Source organism: Piliocolobus tephrosceles, chromosome 8 (genome assembly GCF_002776525.5).
Source record: "Piliocolobus tephrosceles isolate RC106 chromosome 8, ASM277652v3, whole genome shotgun sequence".
Taxonomy (NCBI): Eukaryota; Metazoa; Chordata; class Mammalia; order Primates; family Cercopithecidae; genus Piliocolobus; species Piliocolobus tephrosceles.
Window position 1 is genome coordinate 91602094 of NC_045441.1, and position 19013 is coordinate 91621106.

Consider the following 19013-nt stretch of genomic DNA (forward strand, 5'->3'; position numbering starts at 1 on the left):
AGGCTGGAGTGCAGTGGCCGGATCTCAGCTCACTGCAAGCTCCGCCTTCCGGATTCACGCCATTCTCCTGCCTCAGCCTCCAGAGTAGCTGGGATTACAGGCGCCCGCCACCTCGCCCGGCTAGTTTTTTGTATTTTTTGGTAGAGACGGGGTTTCACCATGTTAGCCAGGATGGTCTCGATCTGCTGACCTCGTGATCCGCCCATCTCGGCCTCCCAAAGTGCTGGGATTACAGGCTTGAGCCACCGTGCCGGGCCTCAAATTCATATTTTTAAATAAAATCATCAGTATACTTTCTTGCTGCTAAGATAAACTAGTTAGAAACTTTTTTGAGTTGTCCTATATTTTGGAAACATTGAAAAGGACTTTACTGTAACTTATTGTCTATCTCCATGGATGAATTGAATATTGTAATGCTTTATGTATCAATACCTTTTTTCAAAGTTTTTCAGCATTTCACATGTGTTTGATAACATTTAACTTTTCTATGGTGAAATGTTAACTTTGTATCATAAATTTTACCATATATTTTTTAATTGTATTTTAATCTTAAAAATTCGAAAATGCCTTTTGCTGTTTTCTTTTTTAGCTCAGTTTTCAAAGGATCAGCAGTGTGTGTGTATCATTTATCTGATATACAGACTGTGTTTAATGGGCCTTTTGCCCACAAAGAAGGGCCCAATCATCAGCTGATTTCCTATCAGGGCAGAATTCCATATCCTCGCCCTGGAACTGTAAGTATCTAGGAAAAATGCTTTGTTATGATGCTTTATAAAAATTGATTTAACAGCTGGGCGCGGTGGCTCAAGCCTGTAATCCCAGCACTTTGGAAGGCCGAGGCGGACGGATCACGAGGTGAGGAGATCAAGACCATCCTGGCCAACACGGTGAAACTCCGTCTCTGCTAAAAATACAAAAGAATTAGCCAGGCGAAGTGGTAGGTGCCTGTAGTCCCAGCTACTTGGGAGGCTGAGGCAGGAGAATGGCGTGAACTCAGGAGGCGGAGCTTGCAGTGAGCCGAGATTGCATCACCGCACTCCAGCCTGGGCAACAAACAGAGCAAAACTCGGTCTAATAATAATAATAATAATAATAATAATAATAATAATAATAAATTCATTTAACAAGTAATGAATATCTGTGGGGTTTGGGGTTTTTTTTGAGATGGAGTCTTGCTGTGTTGCCCAGGGTGGAATGTAGTGGCACAATCTCGGCTCACCTCACCCTCCACCTCCAGGATTCAAGCGATTCTCCTGCTTCAGCCTCCTAAGTAGCTGGGATTACAAGCAGGCACCACCACGCCGGCTAATCTTTGTATTTTTAGTAGAGATGGGGTTTCACCATGTTGGTCAGGCTGATCTCAAACTCCTGACCTCATGATCTGCCCGCCTTGGCCTCCCAAAGTGCTGGGATTACAGGTGTGAGCCACCGCAGCCTGAATATCTATTTTAATTAAGGAATAACCATATGAGAAATAATTTAGAGATACTTCATATAGAGATAGTGCCATTTCTAGGAATCTATTTAGATGGAAATTGTGTTACATACATCTCAAAGGAAGAAAATTTATGTGTTAGCAAATAATTACAACAAATGAGATGTAATTATTCAAATAAAGTATTTATAACTGTAAAGTAACACAAATTAGAACTGTTTAACTATAGGCAGCTTTCTAATTAGGAATGGTCTGAACTAGAATTACTGTTATTAAAGCAGGTAGATACATCCATATCATGCAATATTAGTAGTATTAGGGATACATTGAAAACTCAGTTTTCCAGCTGAAGATACAGACAATGCACTTGAATATTAGAACCGGAATTTTTCTAAGGTTCCATTGATAAGTCCTACTCTTTCTTTTTCATTTGGCCTATAATAATGCTGCCTTCTAGAATGTTGATTAGTTTTTGTTTCTAAAATGTCAGACAGTACACCGAGAGATGTTATACAATTGAACATTAAGAGAAATGTAATCTTATATCTCTGTATTTCATAAAATAGGGTTATAATTATAAAATGGATAAATATGAACAATGAATTTATTTTAAAAATCAAAAGATAGATACTAACAGTTATGTAAACAAGGTGTTCCTTTTTTCTTGAATTTGAAATTGTCTTTGCTAGTATCTTCCAAGTAATTATCCCATATAATTTTTACTAATTGTTGATTCATTTTATCTTTGTTATTAGAGTTTATTTGCAATATTGTTTACTCCTTTATTTTCTTATCTTCTTAAATTATACTAATGTTCATTTTTTGAAAATTGAAAATATAGTTTACTAAGCCTTTAAAGAGCACATTTTATTCCAAAATTTTTAAAGCTTAAGTTTCATTCCTAGCTAGGAAGCTCAACGTTTAATCATTTATATGTATTTTGTGTGGAACAATTGATCTTTAACTAACTTTGGAAAAATTATGGGAATTGCTACTTATTCATAAAAGGATTAAATTTTTAGGTCATAATTATAAGTGACAACAAAGTCCTGTCACGGAATTTATATTATCCTTTAAGATGATCTCTCTTTGATGTTCACAGCTTGAAAGAAGATGGACAGAACATTAATTTTGTATAAAACAGGGAAAAGCATCAGCGGATACAGCCATTTTAAGATTGGGGAGTGCTGGATAAGAAGCAGAAATTATTTAAGAGAAAAGGAAGGGGAGGCTGAACAACTTTGAAATTCCATTATATATCAAAGGCTGTTAACTATTTTACTCAACATATTTTATGCATTTTCAGAGAAAAATACACTTTTGAGAGTGACTTGCTATTTGAAATTGACCTAGTCATAGACTCATCTTAATATGGAAAATTAAGAGGTGGTTGTGATTACATGTGCTTTCCTCAGTGATTCTTTTGAATAACATATAAATGGGGTTACTACAGGAGCATTTCATTTGCAAACTCAACAAAATTCTGTTCCCCCCCCCAAAAAAAACTTAAGAGAAACCCTTCAAATAAGGATATTAAAAAGATAAAAGAGAGCCATGCTGCTTGAATCAGGGTTTGAGGCCTCAGAGCTTCATGCAGTCTGTGCTGGAGCCAGCATGTACCCAGCTTACAAGAGCAGATAATGTGCACCTCTTCTCAATTAAGAATATTAGAGTGGTAACTTGAAATCAGCCATTGTGAAACTATTTACACCATGGAAACTGACAAATGCTACAAATCAGGGATTTTTTTTTTTTTCCTCAAGAAAAGTGACCTCTGACATTACCTCTCATCAGGCTCTTCACCCAGGTGACAACTTGAAAGGCACCTTAACAGGTGTGTAGATCTCAGAGAATCACTGTGAGAAAACCACTTATGTCAGGCAGCAGTTGTTCTACATACAATGTAGGAATACTAAACCCTTTTTAGTAAAACAGAATAAACCAATGCTAAATTAGAAAATTCTGCTAACAGTCCCACTTTTCACTGTTTTTTAGCTCTGAAGAATGACCATTTGTTTCCTGTTCCAAAGCAGTGTAGAGTAAGCCAGGGTTAGCACCACACATCTGCAGCAGACTCCGTGAAAAAAGGGAGTAGTCAGGGTTTGAGAAATATTTCTATAATGTGGTTTCTTACATCTGGTGTTGAGACCAGAGCAGCTCCTTTAAATCAAAAAATTGTCAGATGAGTGATCCTTAGAGAATAAAAGAGGTAGGGTAGAGGAGTGACCTCTGGAACTCCTCCTGGAAAAGCATACCTCCCTGAAGATTCTGTCCCTCCACCCTTCAACCAGCAAAACATCATGAAGTCAGCTCTCTGACTCAGAGTGGCAGTGTCTGTCTCTTCCTGCACTTCCAGGGTTTAATGTCGTCTCATGTAGCCAAACCATCTGCAGCCAAGTAATCCAAAGTATTCTCTCTTCTCTAAGGTTAAGAATGTTGCTTCTGAAGTCCTCCCAATGAAGGATCAACTGTGATTGTCCTACTTTATTTCCCCATATAGTGGTATGGTTGCCCAGTCAACCCCATACATACACGGCTGTGTTCTTGAAGAAATGAGACTGGCAGAAATCTCATGCCCTCGTTCTAATGTTCCCCATAGGTGCTGCTTTTAAAGCACGGTTGATAGCTCAGTTAGCAAACGACCCCATCAGCAAGCCCAAGTCAGTAGGAAGAAGTCTGCCAATTGTGTCATAATATTTTTCCATAAGTAATTCAAGTTTGTGGAAGAAACAGGACACTTTTGGTATGTTGCAAAGGGCAGCCAAAGAATGAGAATTCTGTGGCCAAGCAAACATATTACATTATTCTGCTGCAACGTGTATAAAGCTTCTGCAGGAGATTGTTTGTATATGTTGTATATCCTGTTAAGGCAGAACTTAATGAAAGTGTTCAACTTGAACATCTCTTTATAAGTATAACAGAGTCATGTGCTTCCATCATCATGCTTTGGACAGGTCGGGTATATGCAAAGGATCACAGAAAATTGATGATCCACATAGTCAGTAGTGGCAAGGATACGAGAAGTTCATTGCTGGCAGTTTTGTTGATTACATACGTCTTCTGGTTGTGCTTACATTAGAGTATTTCTGTTTCTCTTAGATGTTTGAAAACAGGAACGTTTCTAAGAAAATTGAATGCATAAGACATACAGACATGAAAAATTAATTACATGTCATCTCACATTGCTATTCAAAACGTGAATAAAATTTAAAAAAATAAATATTGAAGTTTAGAGGAGAGAGAGATTGTAGTAAAACAGCCTGATTTGAAAAGGGACAAAAAAATGTGAGATTGAGCTTGCCCTAAAGAGTGATTGGATGTGAATAAATTGGGTAAGAAAGGAAGGGGTTTTCAGATGCAGGGTACAGCATACACTACAAGACACAGATGGAAATGAATAAGTGAGTTTTCAAAGCTCTGTGTGGGTTAGTAGGACTGGAACGGTGGGCTTTTATATGTAGGGGAGGGCAAATATAAGGGAGATGAGGGTCAGCTAATACACAAGTACAAGTCTTCAGCTTTATAATTTTTTGGGCTTCAAACAAAGGGCTTGGATTACCAAGCCCTTTGGATTTTGAAACACAAAATGCGAGTTTTTCTCAGTGTACACATTTCATAGACCAGTACTAGAAATAAGCCTCGATTCTAGAGTGCCACTAAGACCCTTTATTTATCTATATACCACTCATCCCCGACGTGTTAGGTTAAGATCCCCTCAATCATGCTAGTCACTCTTTCTCTGCCTGGTTTTGCATTATTTTCTGCAATCTGTCTTCAGCCTCACCTCCTACCTCTTTCCTTCATTTTGGGCTCCATGATCCAGCAATGCCCTAGGAATTACAGTTCTCTAAATACTCTAAATTTTGTTTTCTCATCTCTAAACATCTTCACTGACCTTGGCAGCTGTAAGTTCTCCACTATTACAAACTCAGTTTAAAAATATTGTCTCTTGACTATGTAGGGAAATGATCCTAAACAAAAATTGATGATTTATCTTACATTTGTCTCAAGTTATTACTTTTTGTCATAATATTGTTATTTTTCTTTGAATATGTCTTTCTGACTTGAATACTTGTGTCTAGAAGATAACAGTAATTTTATATCATTATGTCCCCTACTGGGCACATCAAAGTACTTTTTGGATAAAATATGTCCAAATAATGGATACATATATTAATATATAAATATATTCTGAAAACTGGCCTAATGGACATGAAGATTAAGAGAACATTTAGAAATTGCAGAGGGCAACAGATATTTATGAATACTTGAGTATAGGAAAGAAGTTTGGTAAGGACAATTGCTGTTACTTTCCTAACATGGCATTCTTATTGTTCGTAGCATTTTATCTCACACTTTAGTAATCAGAGTCCTTGAACTGTCTTTACTCAAAAAGGGAGGGCTTATCACTGCTTGATAAACAAATAGCTGGGAGAACTGAGGAAAAATACTTACAGGAGAAGTTTACTTACTTAAAATTACTTAATGACTATTTGCAGAGTAAAATGAATGTTCTAAAGAATGAAACACCAGCCTAATTAGTGGACAGATACTTTACGATAGCACATAGATGTTATGTTTTCTTGGAAGTTTCAGTAAACATGCTTTATTATATTGCAAGGTGAGAGAAAAGTTAATCACATCCGATTTGTTCTTGGCAGTATGACACTGAGCAAACTCACTACTGCAGATAGAGTCTACAAAGGGCAATCAATTTTTGTTTGTGTTACATTATTAGCACTCATTGTCTTATCAGCAGAGTTGATGCCATGAATCAATAGAAGAATTAATTATTATGAAAAAGAATTATTTGGTAAGCTTGAACATGTACTAGGAGACACTTGTTTCTAGGTGATACATTCATGCGAGTATTAAAAAAAGTCTTGTGGGGAATATTTTAATGAATGCAAAGTAACATCTTTGATTTGATTTGCTTAGATTACCTCTTTAATAACTATGGTTTTGAACAACCTTGACATAATTGTTAAACTGGGTTTCAGTTACCTTTAAGGAAAAGCCAGAGACTAGGCACTGATAACTTAATAAGCTTATCTCACATCAAACTGTACTAACTAGAAATTATGTAAATTGTTTAGTAATGTATGCTAACTTTGATTTTTCCAGAACTTAGAAACGAGAATGCTTGCAAATACTTAAGGAGACATATCAGTTTAGCAAGCCGTAATTAGTGGTGTTTTATGAAGAGCTGGAACTATTTAAATTACCCATGCATTGCTCTTTCCATGTTTTCATGCAGTGCGCAATGTAGTTCCCTTTTTCCACTTTGTGTGAAGATTGAGGCTAGAAAACACCCATAATTCTGTATTTTGCAGAAGGATGGAACACATTCATCAGCTTAGAACAACCTCAAATTAAATTTTTTGTCCTCATTTTGGTCTTCATTGTGAGCAATTTATAAACGTGTATTTAAATATAATACTTTTTAAAAAATAAAAATGTGAACTCCAGATGAAAGTCTAGTTAATGGAATAAAGAATGAGAGGTTTCGTTTTATTACTTGTCTCATTACTGCTACTCTCTTAAGTCATTTAATTGCTCCTTGTGCCTTTCTACAGAAAGAGAACTATTTTTATCAGATCTGTAAAAAGTTCTAGTCTAGTAATGTTAACTGGTCAAAGTTAGTCTAAATATTGTACTCATGATGATGCAATCTAAATGAGTGAGATGATATTAGTAATCTGCTGAGATCTAGCTGCACATGGAGGTCTGCCTGGCAGCATTGGCCCAAAGGCACTAATACTGTTGGACAGCTGTTGCAAGGATTTAACCTGGAGATTGTCATATTTTGTTTGGCCCCCCACGTTGCTGTTCTTTTTTTACTGAATCAACATTGAACACTTGGCAGATTTTACATAAAATTCCACATTCTGTCTTCTGCTGAGGTCTGGAAGCACGAGGATTTTATTCCTGCTTAGAAGCAGTCAGCTGGATAAGTGTTCATTGCCATCTTTGGATAACACATACCTCCCCAGTTTGTCACAGTCCCCATTGCATCCTGCTATTTATGTCTGATGCTGTGCCTATTGCTATCGAGCAGGCAGCTTGCTTTGTTACTTTCCTTTTACCGCATACCTCTCTAAAGAAGATAAATGAAAACAATAGTGCTGTGTGTTTCAAGAAAACTATAACATAGTGTTTTTGTTTCTGGAAGTAGAGATATCAACAGGAATTTAATATTGACAGGTATTTAATAACTTAGTAATAATGTTGTATGTGTTAAAATATTATACCCAATGTTTTTTCTCATATAGCTTAACACTCAGATCCAATTAGTGAGTGAGTTTGAGTTCTGGCCTCAGCCGTTCCCAGCCTACCCTGAAGTTTGGCCTTAGGTGCCCTATGAATGGAATCTTCTCCTCAGAAGCCCTTGTCAGGTTCCCTTTCCAGAACTGCTGACGCTGTTCAGCAGTCCTTTCTCCAGATCTCATTCTTGTTTTCTGCCTGCCCCTTTGGACTTAATGCTCTGAAACTTTTCCCTCCTGACCAGAATTGAGGCCCCTGTTTCATACAGACCCTGCACCAAAATTGCAGGCCAGATACAATGAATGATATAATGCATTCATTCAGCTACTCTGGTGATTATCTACTAACCAGCTCTGTTATAAGTCTGATGGCAAAACAATAACAAAATAGACCCAGTTACAGTCAGCACAAGCTTGCAATAAAGACGCAAGCAACTGATACATAATACACTGTTAGCTAAAATAGGGCTGTGAAGAAAAATGGCAGGCCAAGGAGACAAAGTAGAGATGGAGAAGGGGAGATACTTTTATATGTCATCACTTTCAAGAAGCAACTTTTGAACTGAGAACTGAATGAGGTAACAGAAAGCAATATGGGGTGTTCTGAAGAGGAGTATGCCGGGCAGGGAACAGCAGGTGCCAAGATCCTAGAGGGAAGGTATGCTTGAGGCCCAGGAGCAGCAAGACCTATTGTAGGAGGGGCAGTCTCAGGCTGGATCATGCAGAAGCTTGTAGGCCATTCTAAGCTATTGGTATTTTATTCTAAGGATAATGAATGGGATCTTTGATAGAGGGGAGTTACCAGATTTAATTTACCACATCCAATCTAAGCTATCTTCTTCTTCTTTTCTTCTTCTCTCCTCTCCTTCTCCCTCCCTCTTCCTCCTTTCCTCCTCCTCCTCCTTTTTTTCTTCTTCTTCCTTTTTTTATGGAGATGGGGTCTCACTTTGTTGCCCAGACTAGAGTAGTGTTGCCATCACAGTTCACAGCAGCCTCAAATTCCTGGGCTCAAGTGATCCTCCTGCCTCAGTTTCCCAAGGAGTTGGGATCACAGGCATGTACAACCACACCTAGCTAATTTTTAACTTTTTTCCCAGAGATGGAATTTTGCTGTGTTGTCCAGGCTGGTCTTGAACTCCTGGCTTCAACATCCTCTCATTTCAGCCTCCCAAAGTGCTAGGATTACAGGCCTGAGCCACCTAAGCCCCAATTTCTAAGCTCTCTCTTTTGGGAGAGCAGATCAGATGAAATAAAACTTTTACATATCAGAGTTTGACTGAATTTAATGATAATATGACTGACTTTAACAAGTAGCAGCATTAGATTGTGTCCACTAGTTTTTGTTTTCCTAACAATATGGTGTCTGGCACAAAATAAGAAATAGAAAAATGGTGAGTGAGTAGGGTGAAGAGTTATCTCATATATAAGATGGCATCAATTCTTCTCTGAAAACAGAATAACATACAAGGACTTAGCCTAATTCAAAGTTAATACACACGGTATTAATCATCTACAGATAGTAAAACGTAGTCATGCTATTTCTTTTCACCTCCATAGGTAGCAGATATGCTTAAAACAACTGGAGCTTCTAAGTGATTTCAAAAGTAGAGAGTTTTTGTTATTAGTAGAACAAGGCAACTATTTTATTAACTTGGTTCTTTAAAACTTTCTTTCTAGTGTCCAGGAGGAGCATTTACACCCAATATGCGAACCACCAAGGAGTTCCCAGATGATGTTGTCACTTTTATTCGGAACCATCCTCTCATGTACAATTCCATCTACCCAATCCACAAAAGGCCTTTGATTGTTCGTATTGGCACTGACTACAAGTATACAAAGATAGCTGTGGATCGAGTGAACGCTGCTGATGGGAGATACCACGTCCTGTTTCTCGGAACAGGTAAATATTTGAGCCCAACATGTGCTTTAATATGTAGTAAAAGTATGTATTAAATATCGGTAGTAGGTAAGGGCCATGATATTGAAACTGGAAAAACTCCAGTAATTACTTCTGTCTAGCCCTAGTGACATATTTAATCTCTTTTTGCCTCAGTTTCCATATCTGTAAAATGAAGCTAATAAATAAATTATAGAGTTCTTGTGAGGAATATATCTATATATATTGAATATATAATACATATAATATATGTAGGTAGGGCTATATGATTTTCTTGGCAATTTGTCATTACAAGATATTTGTATGATTTCTCTGCTGCACTTTCCACCCGAACTGGAAATGAACCAGCTTTGTGAAAAACTTCTACTTGTCTCAATGGAAAAAAAAAAAGCTATGATTAAGTACTAGAATTGCATCCAGACATAACCGAAGCTGGTTTATCCCTTATTTAATAAGCCATGTAGTTAAGTGTTCCTTTCAACAGAAACAGACTCTGTGACTTCTTAATCAGTACCTGAAGCCATTTTCTAAGGATAATGATAATGATAGATAGCATGTTCAATATAACATTTGGAAGTGAATGTGACTCAAATATAGACAGGTTTTTTGAAAATATTGATGGCAGTCTTAATACATCTACAAATTCCATCAATTTACTTTGATAGAATTTGAATGAAAATGTGCATGTTTATAGACACACATGATATGGAATAACTAGCATTGTATGTTACAGAGCAGTGGTTCTCAAAGTGTGGTCCCTGGACCAGCAATATCAGTGTCACTGAGAACTTGTTGGAAATACAAATTCCGAGGTGCTTCTTCCAAAATTCTAGGGATGAAACCCACTCATCTGTGCTTTCCCAAGCCCTCTAAGTAATTCTGATGCACACAAAAGTCAGGAACCACTCCTCACGTCTTTCACGCCCTGGCTTGTTGGTCAGGCGGTAATTTAAAATCTATTTCAAACATCCCTAACTACCTTACAGGAACTGATGAAATCTCTTCACTTACAATAACACTCCTTACAATAACGTCTTATTGTAATCTTAGAACTACTTTATGAATTAGGTAGTTTATTAGGAAATAGACAACACATCTGTAAAAGTCATTATAAAATATGGCAGTGGTGGAATATGTGTTCTGGATGAAGGGATAAATTGCACTCGTACTTCAATCAGTTTAAGATGTAGATACTTTTTCTTGGCTAAATAAAATTTCCAAAGTGTGCTAAGATAAGGATTTTATTTTATCCTTTTTTTATTCTTAAAAACCGCATATCTGAATGTTTCATTTTCATGTAATTTCAGCTTTACTGGTCTGAGACTGAGAATCTTCTAAAATGTACTACTACATTTGTTATCCTTTTTGGCATCCTAGGTTGGCATCCTTTCCCACAGTTGGACATATCTGAGTTTTCACTCGTCCTCTCTTTGCTTGCCTGACAGCTGAGGAATAATCCTTCCTTCCTAGAATAACTGTTCCTCACTCTGCTCTCAATTTGTATCTCATCCTACCATCTCCAGGACTTTTGTTATCAATTACATTCTTACTCACTTGATTCTTCCATTTCATCCTCCACTGAATCCTCAACTTAGAAGCCTTGCCAGGTTACGAAACTAGATATCTGTCTTCACCCACTGCCACCTCTGCTGTTTTGCAGATTTTGCCAAGGTCTTGCGTGGTCTCATGATTAAGAAAAATACAGACTTTTAACCACTGAAATACCTCTGTCTCCTATTTGCATCAGTTGGCGTTGGAGAATCTCACTTTACCTGTTGCTTCAGTCATGTGTCAGAGGATTCTCTTCTCTTCCTCGTGGTTCCGTCTTAGCTGGTTTCCTCCTGCCCATGAATGTGGGTATTCCTTGAGGTTCTGTCTGTGGTCTCCCCCATTTTTTTTTTTTTTTTTTTCCGAGATAGAGTCTTGCTCGGTCGCCCAGGCTGGAGTGCAGTGGCGCGATCTCGGCTCACTGCAACCTCCGCGTCCCAGGATCAAGATGTTCTCCTGCCTCAGCCTCCCAAGTTGCTAGGATTACAAGTGCGTGCCACTATGCCCAGCTAATTTTTGTATTTTTAGTAGAGACGGGGTTTCACCATGTTGGCCAGGATGGTCTCGATCTCTTGACCTCGTGATCCGCCCACCTTAGCCTCCCAAAGTGCTGGGATTACAGGCATGAACCACTGTACCTGGCCTTATGGTCCCCTTTTTTAAGATACTCCATGTCCATCTCATTCATTCACTTGGCTTCAGTTATCCATTCTGTGCAAACAAATCCCAAATGTATATTGTTATTCCTTACCATTTCCTATGCTCAGTGTTTTCATGTACAGTTGACTGTTAGATAACACACATTGTATAACCCATTAACATTTCAAACATCATGCTTCAAACTCAATTTATCCTGTTTGAAAATTCTCCACCCAGCAGTTAATCCAATCTCCCATATTTGTATTCATTACTGAACATTCCCCTCAAAGTTCTATCTCTCTTTGCTATATAATTTCTCTCTAGGCACATCATAGTACCTGATAAGCTCAATAAATATTTGTCAAGATAAACTGAAAATCATAACTATGTCCATTGTTACTCATGTAATATGAATTCATAAATGTGACTGTAAAAGCTAATCTTCATTCGCATATAAGGTTTGTTCTCTACAGATATAGCCTTCATGTAAGTGACTACAAAGATTTGCTTTTAGCCTTAGCTCAATCATTCAGCGTAGAGTTTGTGTTAGAAAAACAGTTTTCTTTTTCCTGAGGCTGTGTGGTAATTTGGAATATTACCTCTCCATAATGTCTCATATTACCCAGAAAAGGTGACTGTTTTTTTTCTCTTGTGAGGCCTGCCTTAAAGGTGGACTTTGATGCCACAACTAAGTTGTTGTTGTTGTTGGTTTTTTTTTCATGAAAATCTACATGAAATAATTGTATTTTCTACATAAAAGATGTAGATTTCATGGGTGGAATTTTAAGCCATTATGAACTGTTCAGCAGTGTTTATTCATAGAAGACAGTAAGAAGCATACTTTTGCACAAATTCTTTGGCTTTTCTTACCACATAAGTTTCTGGCACCATTTCATAGAATTTTTATTTTGGTATTTAAACACTTGTGTCATTTTCAAAAACAATATTTAGGCATATGTTTTTAATTGTAGTGGAAGCTGCACTGATGATTGCTTACAAAACCACAGGAGTCTCTTGAGGATCCCATCCTAATAGGAAAGTGTGTGCTGTGGCAATGCCCCTGCCAACAGCATCTTACTGAAAGAGATGGTAATGTCCTTAGCCACTGGACCTTACTGTCATTACAGGCTGCATTATAATTTTTAAACAGTGATTTCAATTTATCTGAGTCTCTAGCAACCAGATTGGTATAAAATATTTACTGCGGCCGGGAGCGGTGGCTCACGCCTGTAATCCCAGCACTTTGGGAGGCTGAGGCTGGCGGATCACCTGAGGTCGGGAGTTTGAGAGCAGCCTGACCAACATGGAGAAACCCTGCCTCTACTAAAAATACAAAATTAGCCGGGTGTGGTGGTGCATGCCTGGAATCCCAGCTACTAGGGAGGCTGAGGCCGGAGAATCGCTTGAACCTGAGAGGTGAAGGTTGTGATGAGCGAAGATCGTGCCATTGCACTCCAGCCTCGGCAACAAGAGCAAAACTCCGTCTAAAAAAAAAAAAAAGAAAAAAAAAACAACAACAAAAAACTACTGTTCAAGTAGTTCTTGGTTTGCTGGTGAAATTTCTCCCAAAGAGAGTTCTCTCTTCCTGTTTATAACTAAAAGAGACAAAATAGCATTTTTGGGGGAGAATCACAGGTCATTGTCCCAGGATTTCCCAGCGTTATATATCTAACTGTCTTGGAAAGGATATAACATTTCTAGGGTGTTTCCAGGTTCCCTAGTGTCAGACAACCCTTCAGCTATTATAAACTAATGATGATGCTCCAGTTATTGGCACAGTGAAGCAAGTTTCTCTTTTGTCTTTTCTTCTGTATCATCATAGAAAATTCAGGGGAATTCAATGAAGACATTATTTGTCAAAGGAGATGCCACAGGGGAAACTTATGTGACAGTTCATTGGAATGCAAATAGGATTCCATGTAATGATATTCACTTTGAATATTATGAATGATTTTGTACCTTATAGAATCTCCATGGTAGATGTGTGGGCTCTGTGCCTGGTAACTGTTAGCCCAGTACCATTATCGTGTACAACTCTGGCTGAATTTGAGATACTGACCTTCTACTTCCATCAAACTGTATTGGATTATTTTTTGTGTTGCCAGATATCAAGCAAAATTAATTAATTTATTCATTAATTTAAAAAGAAAAGAAAAAATGGAGGGAGGAAGGGAAAGAGGGAGGAAGGAAGGAAGGAAAAGTGAACTTTGTCCTCTGACCTTTTATTTCTTATGGTCTTCATTATTGCTATCTAGTCTATGGGTTGGCAAACTGTTAATATAACCTGTGGCCCAAATCTAGCCCACTGTTATGTTCTGTATGGTACATACACTAATAATGTTGTTTTGCATTTTTAAGTGGTTGAAAAAAATGAAAAGCAGAATATCTCATGAGCAGTGATGATTATATGATTTTTAGATTTCAATGTCCATAGAGAAAGTTTTATTAAAATATAGCCATATCCATTCATTTACATTTCGTCTGTGGCTGCTTTTGTACTACAGCAGCAGAGTTGATAAGTTGCCACAGAGACCTTGTAGCCAGCCAAGCCAGAAATAAATATATTTTGGCCTTTTATAGGAAAAGTTTGCTTGTTACTGTTTTGGTTGATCATTGTAAATTTTTAAAAAATTAATACTTCTTCAAGAAGCTATTTTCTAATATGTAGATATAATAAAGTAATTCATAATGTTACCCAAAATTAATGTTTCTTCTTTTATCTTGAGTAAAGAAAAACTACTGCTACTTTGTTAAAATTTAAACTGGAAACTATATTTATTTATTTTCCCACCCATTCCTGATACTACTGTCTCTAAAAAAAAAAAAAAATCACAGATTGAAAACATGTATTTTAAAATCAGCACTTCCTTTTATTCTGTAGTATTAGGGCTATAGGTGTTTTTATGTTCTTTCTCTCTCTCTCTCTTTTTTTTTAATCTTGAGGAAGGACTATAAAACAGCAGGCAAGGGTTCTCATAGGATTAACATGTCTATTTTAACTTTGCCACCTACTGCTTACATCCAGGCCGTTTGTTCAAAGCAGACTGTGTTACACAGTCAAGAGATTTTTGCTGGTTTTCCTTTTGCTTCTGGAGTTATGAAAATATTTAAGTGTCTGGGTCAGGTTCGGAAACATTCTGTAAAATTTTTATTTTTAGCACTATATATGAATCAGAATGACTTGTGGTTTTTGATGAAAGAGTGAGAGTATTCTTACGAATGGGTGTTAGAGGTTTAGGATGATTTAATGCTATTATGATTTTTTAATGTAGGGTCAGTACATGTGTTCTGCTAACATTCTTATATAGTGTATACTGTTTCATGCTTCTTATTAGCTTCCGTTTAACTGGAGGAGTACTAAGTTGGAATATTAGTTCCAGGAAGTCCTCTGAAAGTGTGGAGTTTTGAAGTGTGTGTCACATATTTGAATAAAGCTTTAAAATGCTTGCCTTGTAGCATTAGAGGATAACTGCCTTCATAGTAACTAACCAGTTCTGGCTGTTGCATCTCTTGGAATGGCACACTTAATGAACTGCAGAGCCAGGAATTTTGAGTTTTAAAGAACTCCTTAAAATACCCCATGTAAAATTTGATAGCTGGAGCAGTGCATGTGAGTTCAGAAGCGATGACTGTCAGCTGGAAGTTTGCGTGAATGTCACTCTGAGGATGATGTCTAGACGTCTCTTTTGCTTTGGTGTAAGGAAAAATCCCTTTGTAAGTTACTGATTTTTAATAACGTTGTGGGTCACTGCTTTCCAAAGCAGAATGTGGAAACCTCTGAGAGTTTACCATAGATTCTACAGGGATTTTCACAGCAGGAAATACTAATGGAGCAGAGTGGAACGATGGCTGAATTGATGGGAGATAGATGATAAGTCACGGTATAATGACTACTTGATCATGTAGAAGAGTAGCAAAGAGGGTTATGTGAAGAGAGAGGGAAAGAAAGGAACATAGCCCTGAGTGAATGCTAATCTAGAGGCAAATGTTGTCATTTACATTTTACTTTAAAAAGAGAACTTATTAAAAATAAAAATAGGGCTCATTGCTGAAAAAATTTGTTTCAAAAAGCAGAATTGTTTTTCTTTAAGCTACTCTTCGGACACCTGTTATTTTAAGGACAGTGTAAAATCTCATATAATGATTGTATAAAGAATATATACATATAATGTGTTATATATATGTTATTATATATAATATTTGGTTCTAGTCTGCTCAAATTACCCATTTATTTAGTATTCTGACTTAGGCAAATAAATATATATTTACAGATTCCTAAAATATTTTATTACTATTATAATGATGCTAATTAAATTTATTTGCAGTGTTTATCTTTTTCCAGGAATGCTAAATAAATTATCTCATCCAACCATTATAAATATCATATGAAGAATTGTAAGAATGTAGGTGCCATGGAGGGCAGGGCTATGGGTTTCATTGATTGATTGCTGTATCCTTAGTACCTAGACTAGTGCATCACTCACAGTAGCCACTCAATAGATATTATTTGAATGAATGAGTTGCATTTATTATTTGTCGTTGTTTTTGGGCAGAATCACAGATAAGTTAAGATCAAAGAGATAGTAGTTAATATGTAATACAACCAAAATATAAACCCATGCTGTCTGATTTCATATATTGAACATTTATTCTTTTCACATTTTTACCTCATTTATCATAACTACTTTACATTTTTCCTTAAATGAAGTTCATTTCATTTGTATTTTCTCATTTTACTATGAATTAAATGTTTCATCTACATATATCATGATGATATCCCTGATGTGTTGACATTCCACATTAGCATTGACATTGCTTTGTTTGAATGATGCCACTCATTTTAACCCATCCATATGTTGTTACCAAGTCTTACACGTGAACAAGATTCATCTTACAAGATGACAGAGAAGACTTGGATGAACTGCACCTTGGAACAGACTGAATTTTTGTGTGAATTAACCTATGTGCTCGAATTTAACCTATGAATTTGATATGTTTATGTCAGTTACATTTTGCCTAGGAAGAAAGGAGATAAAAAATTTGGGGCAAGAGGGGAAGATGTGAAAAGGGAGTAGAACTTTACCTTCATTTTTAATGTATCACTAAATTTTTGCCCATTTACAATTTGTGTTAAAATGGGACTCATAGCTATATTCAAAATGTCTTACACGCTCACCAAAACACCCATCAAACTCTTTGGCATGTTTTTGTTTCCTTCATTAAAATGGATTCTGCATATATTTGGAGAGTTTAGAATATCATGCAAGGACCTAGTGGCTCTCAGCAGGAGGACAGAGGGCAGTGATTCGCTCTGCAACGCTGACTCATTTACTACCGAAGCCCTGATGTTTCTCTAGATGACTTGAAAACAATTACAGTCAGACCTTATCCCTGGGTGTTGCCCCTATTTTACCCTCTAGTGATACGAATGTAAGAAAAATTTTCTAGCCTGAAGACATTAAATGATGCAGTCTATTGTCTGTTTGTCAGGAATAAATGGCCACACTTAAGTTTTTGTTCTTGATGTGCTGCCAAGTTTCCCTGAGGCAGATTTGGCAGGCTTTGTCCCGAGGAGAAGAATTCACAGCCTGCTGCTCAGTCAGGCCAGGCCTTCCCTATGTGAGTATCCAAAGGAAGGCTATAGCTGCCAGTCGTGGTGGTTTTTGCAGAAAGCTGATTTTTAAATTTTTTTATGGAACTTGGAAAAGTTCAAATTCTAGAAAATAGAAGGAAATATTTCATTTTAGAATGTGAAAAGTAGTATAAGTTGGAATGAAGAGATCTGAGAACAGAGTTTCTGAGGAAGTCTGTGGTATTAGAGTCGTATGTGTTACAGTGAGTTGCATTCTTATTCTTCTCTTCCTCTAATGGGGCGGGCAGAATAATGCCTCTGTCCCAAAAGATCTCTATGTCCGAATCGCTGTAACTGGGGACATGTTATCTTACTTGCGAAAAGGAACTTGCAGATGTGTTTAATGTTACAGTCTTTGAGATGGGGAGATTTTCCTGAATTGCTTCAGTGTGCCCATTCTAATCACATGAGTCCTTAAAAAGCAGAGCTTTCCTGGCCATTGTTAGAGATGTGATAGTGGAAGAAGTGTCAGAGAAACGTGACTTAGCTGGCTTTTGAGATGGAGGAATGAGACCATATGCCAAGGAATGCAGGTGGTCTCTAGAAGCCGGAAAAAGCAAGGAAGTATATCCATTGTCCCTAAAGCATCCAGAAAGGAACCCTTTCAAAATCTTTTGTTACTGCAGTGAGACCTGTGATGGCGTTCTGGTTTATAGAACTCTAAGATAATAAATTTGTGTTGTTTTTGAGACAGGGTCTCACTCTGCGGCCCAGGCCGGAGTGCAGTTATGTGATCTCAGCTCACTGCAATCTCCGTACCCCGGGCTCAGGTGATCCTCCCAACTCAGCCTCCTGAGTATCTGGTACTATAGGCGCACACCACCGCACCTGGCTAATTTTTCTCTTATTAGTAGAGATGGGGTTTCTCCACGTTGCCCAGGCTGATCTTGAATTCCTGGGCTCAAGCCATTTGCCCGCCTCTGCCTCCCAAAGTGCTGGGATTACAGGCATGAGCCACTGCGCCCAGCCTTTAACGTGTGTTTTTAAGACACTAAATTGGTAGTAATTTGTTCATGACAGCAATAGAAGCTTAAGACAACTAGCTTTTGAGTTATAACTTAATCTATGCTTCTCTGAATAATTTTTAAAATAAAGATTAATCAATTCTGATGTTTTAAAACTCGGGAAATGTCCTTAATGATTTATGCAAAAAGATAACATGTTATGTTCTAGAGCTTTTCTCTACCAGTATAGAATAACATAGTAATATATCACAAAGATGTCATTTATTCAGTCATTAGAATTTATTGAGATTATTGCATTCCAGGACTTACGATATATAAAGAAAAATGGCAACATCATTTTCCTTTAAGAATCTCTTGACTCAGTGGAGGAGACAGTTTAATCCAATTCAATAAATATTTATTTTGCATGGGAGTGGCTGCCTGATACATATTTGAGATAGTGTTCTATTGTTATATAACAAATTACCAAAAAATTTGTGGCTTAAGGCTACATACATTTATTATCTTACAGCTCCCAAGGATGATTGCTTAGCTAGCCTCTCTGATCACGGTCTCACAACAAAATTTAGCCAGGCTACAATTGTTTTTTAAAGTTCAAGGTCCTCTTCCAAACCCAACTGGTTTTTGGCGAAAT

At 37.2% G+C, this 19013-nt stretch overlaps 1 protein-coding gene across 2 annotated transcripts in view; it reads left to right on the forward strand.

Moving 5' to 3' along the window:
- SEMA3C (semaphorin 3C) overlaps nt 1-19013 on the forward strand; it is a 179417-nt gene that overhangs the window by 123406 nt on the left and 36998 nt on the right. For both annotated transcript variants that reach the window (XM_023226661.2, XM_023226662.2), the window contains 2 exons: nt 590-734; nt 9376-9598. In XM_023226661.2, coding sequence (XP_023082429.1) covers nt 590-734; nt 9376-9598 — 368 coding nt within the window. The remainder of the gene's footprint in view (nt 1-589; nt 735-9375; nt 9599-19013) is intronic.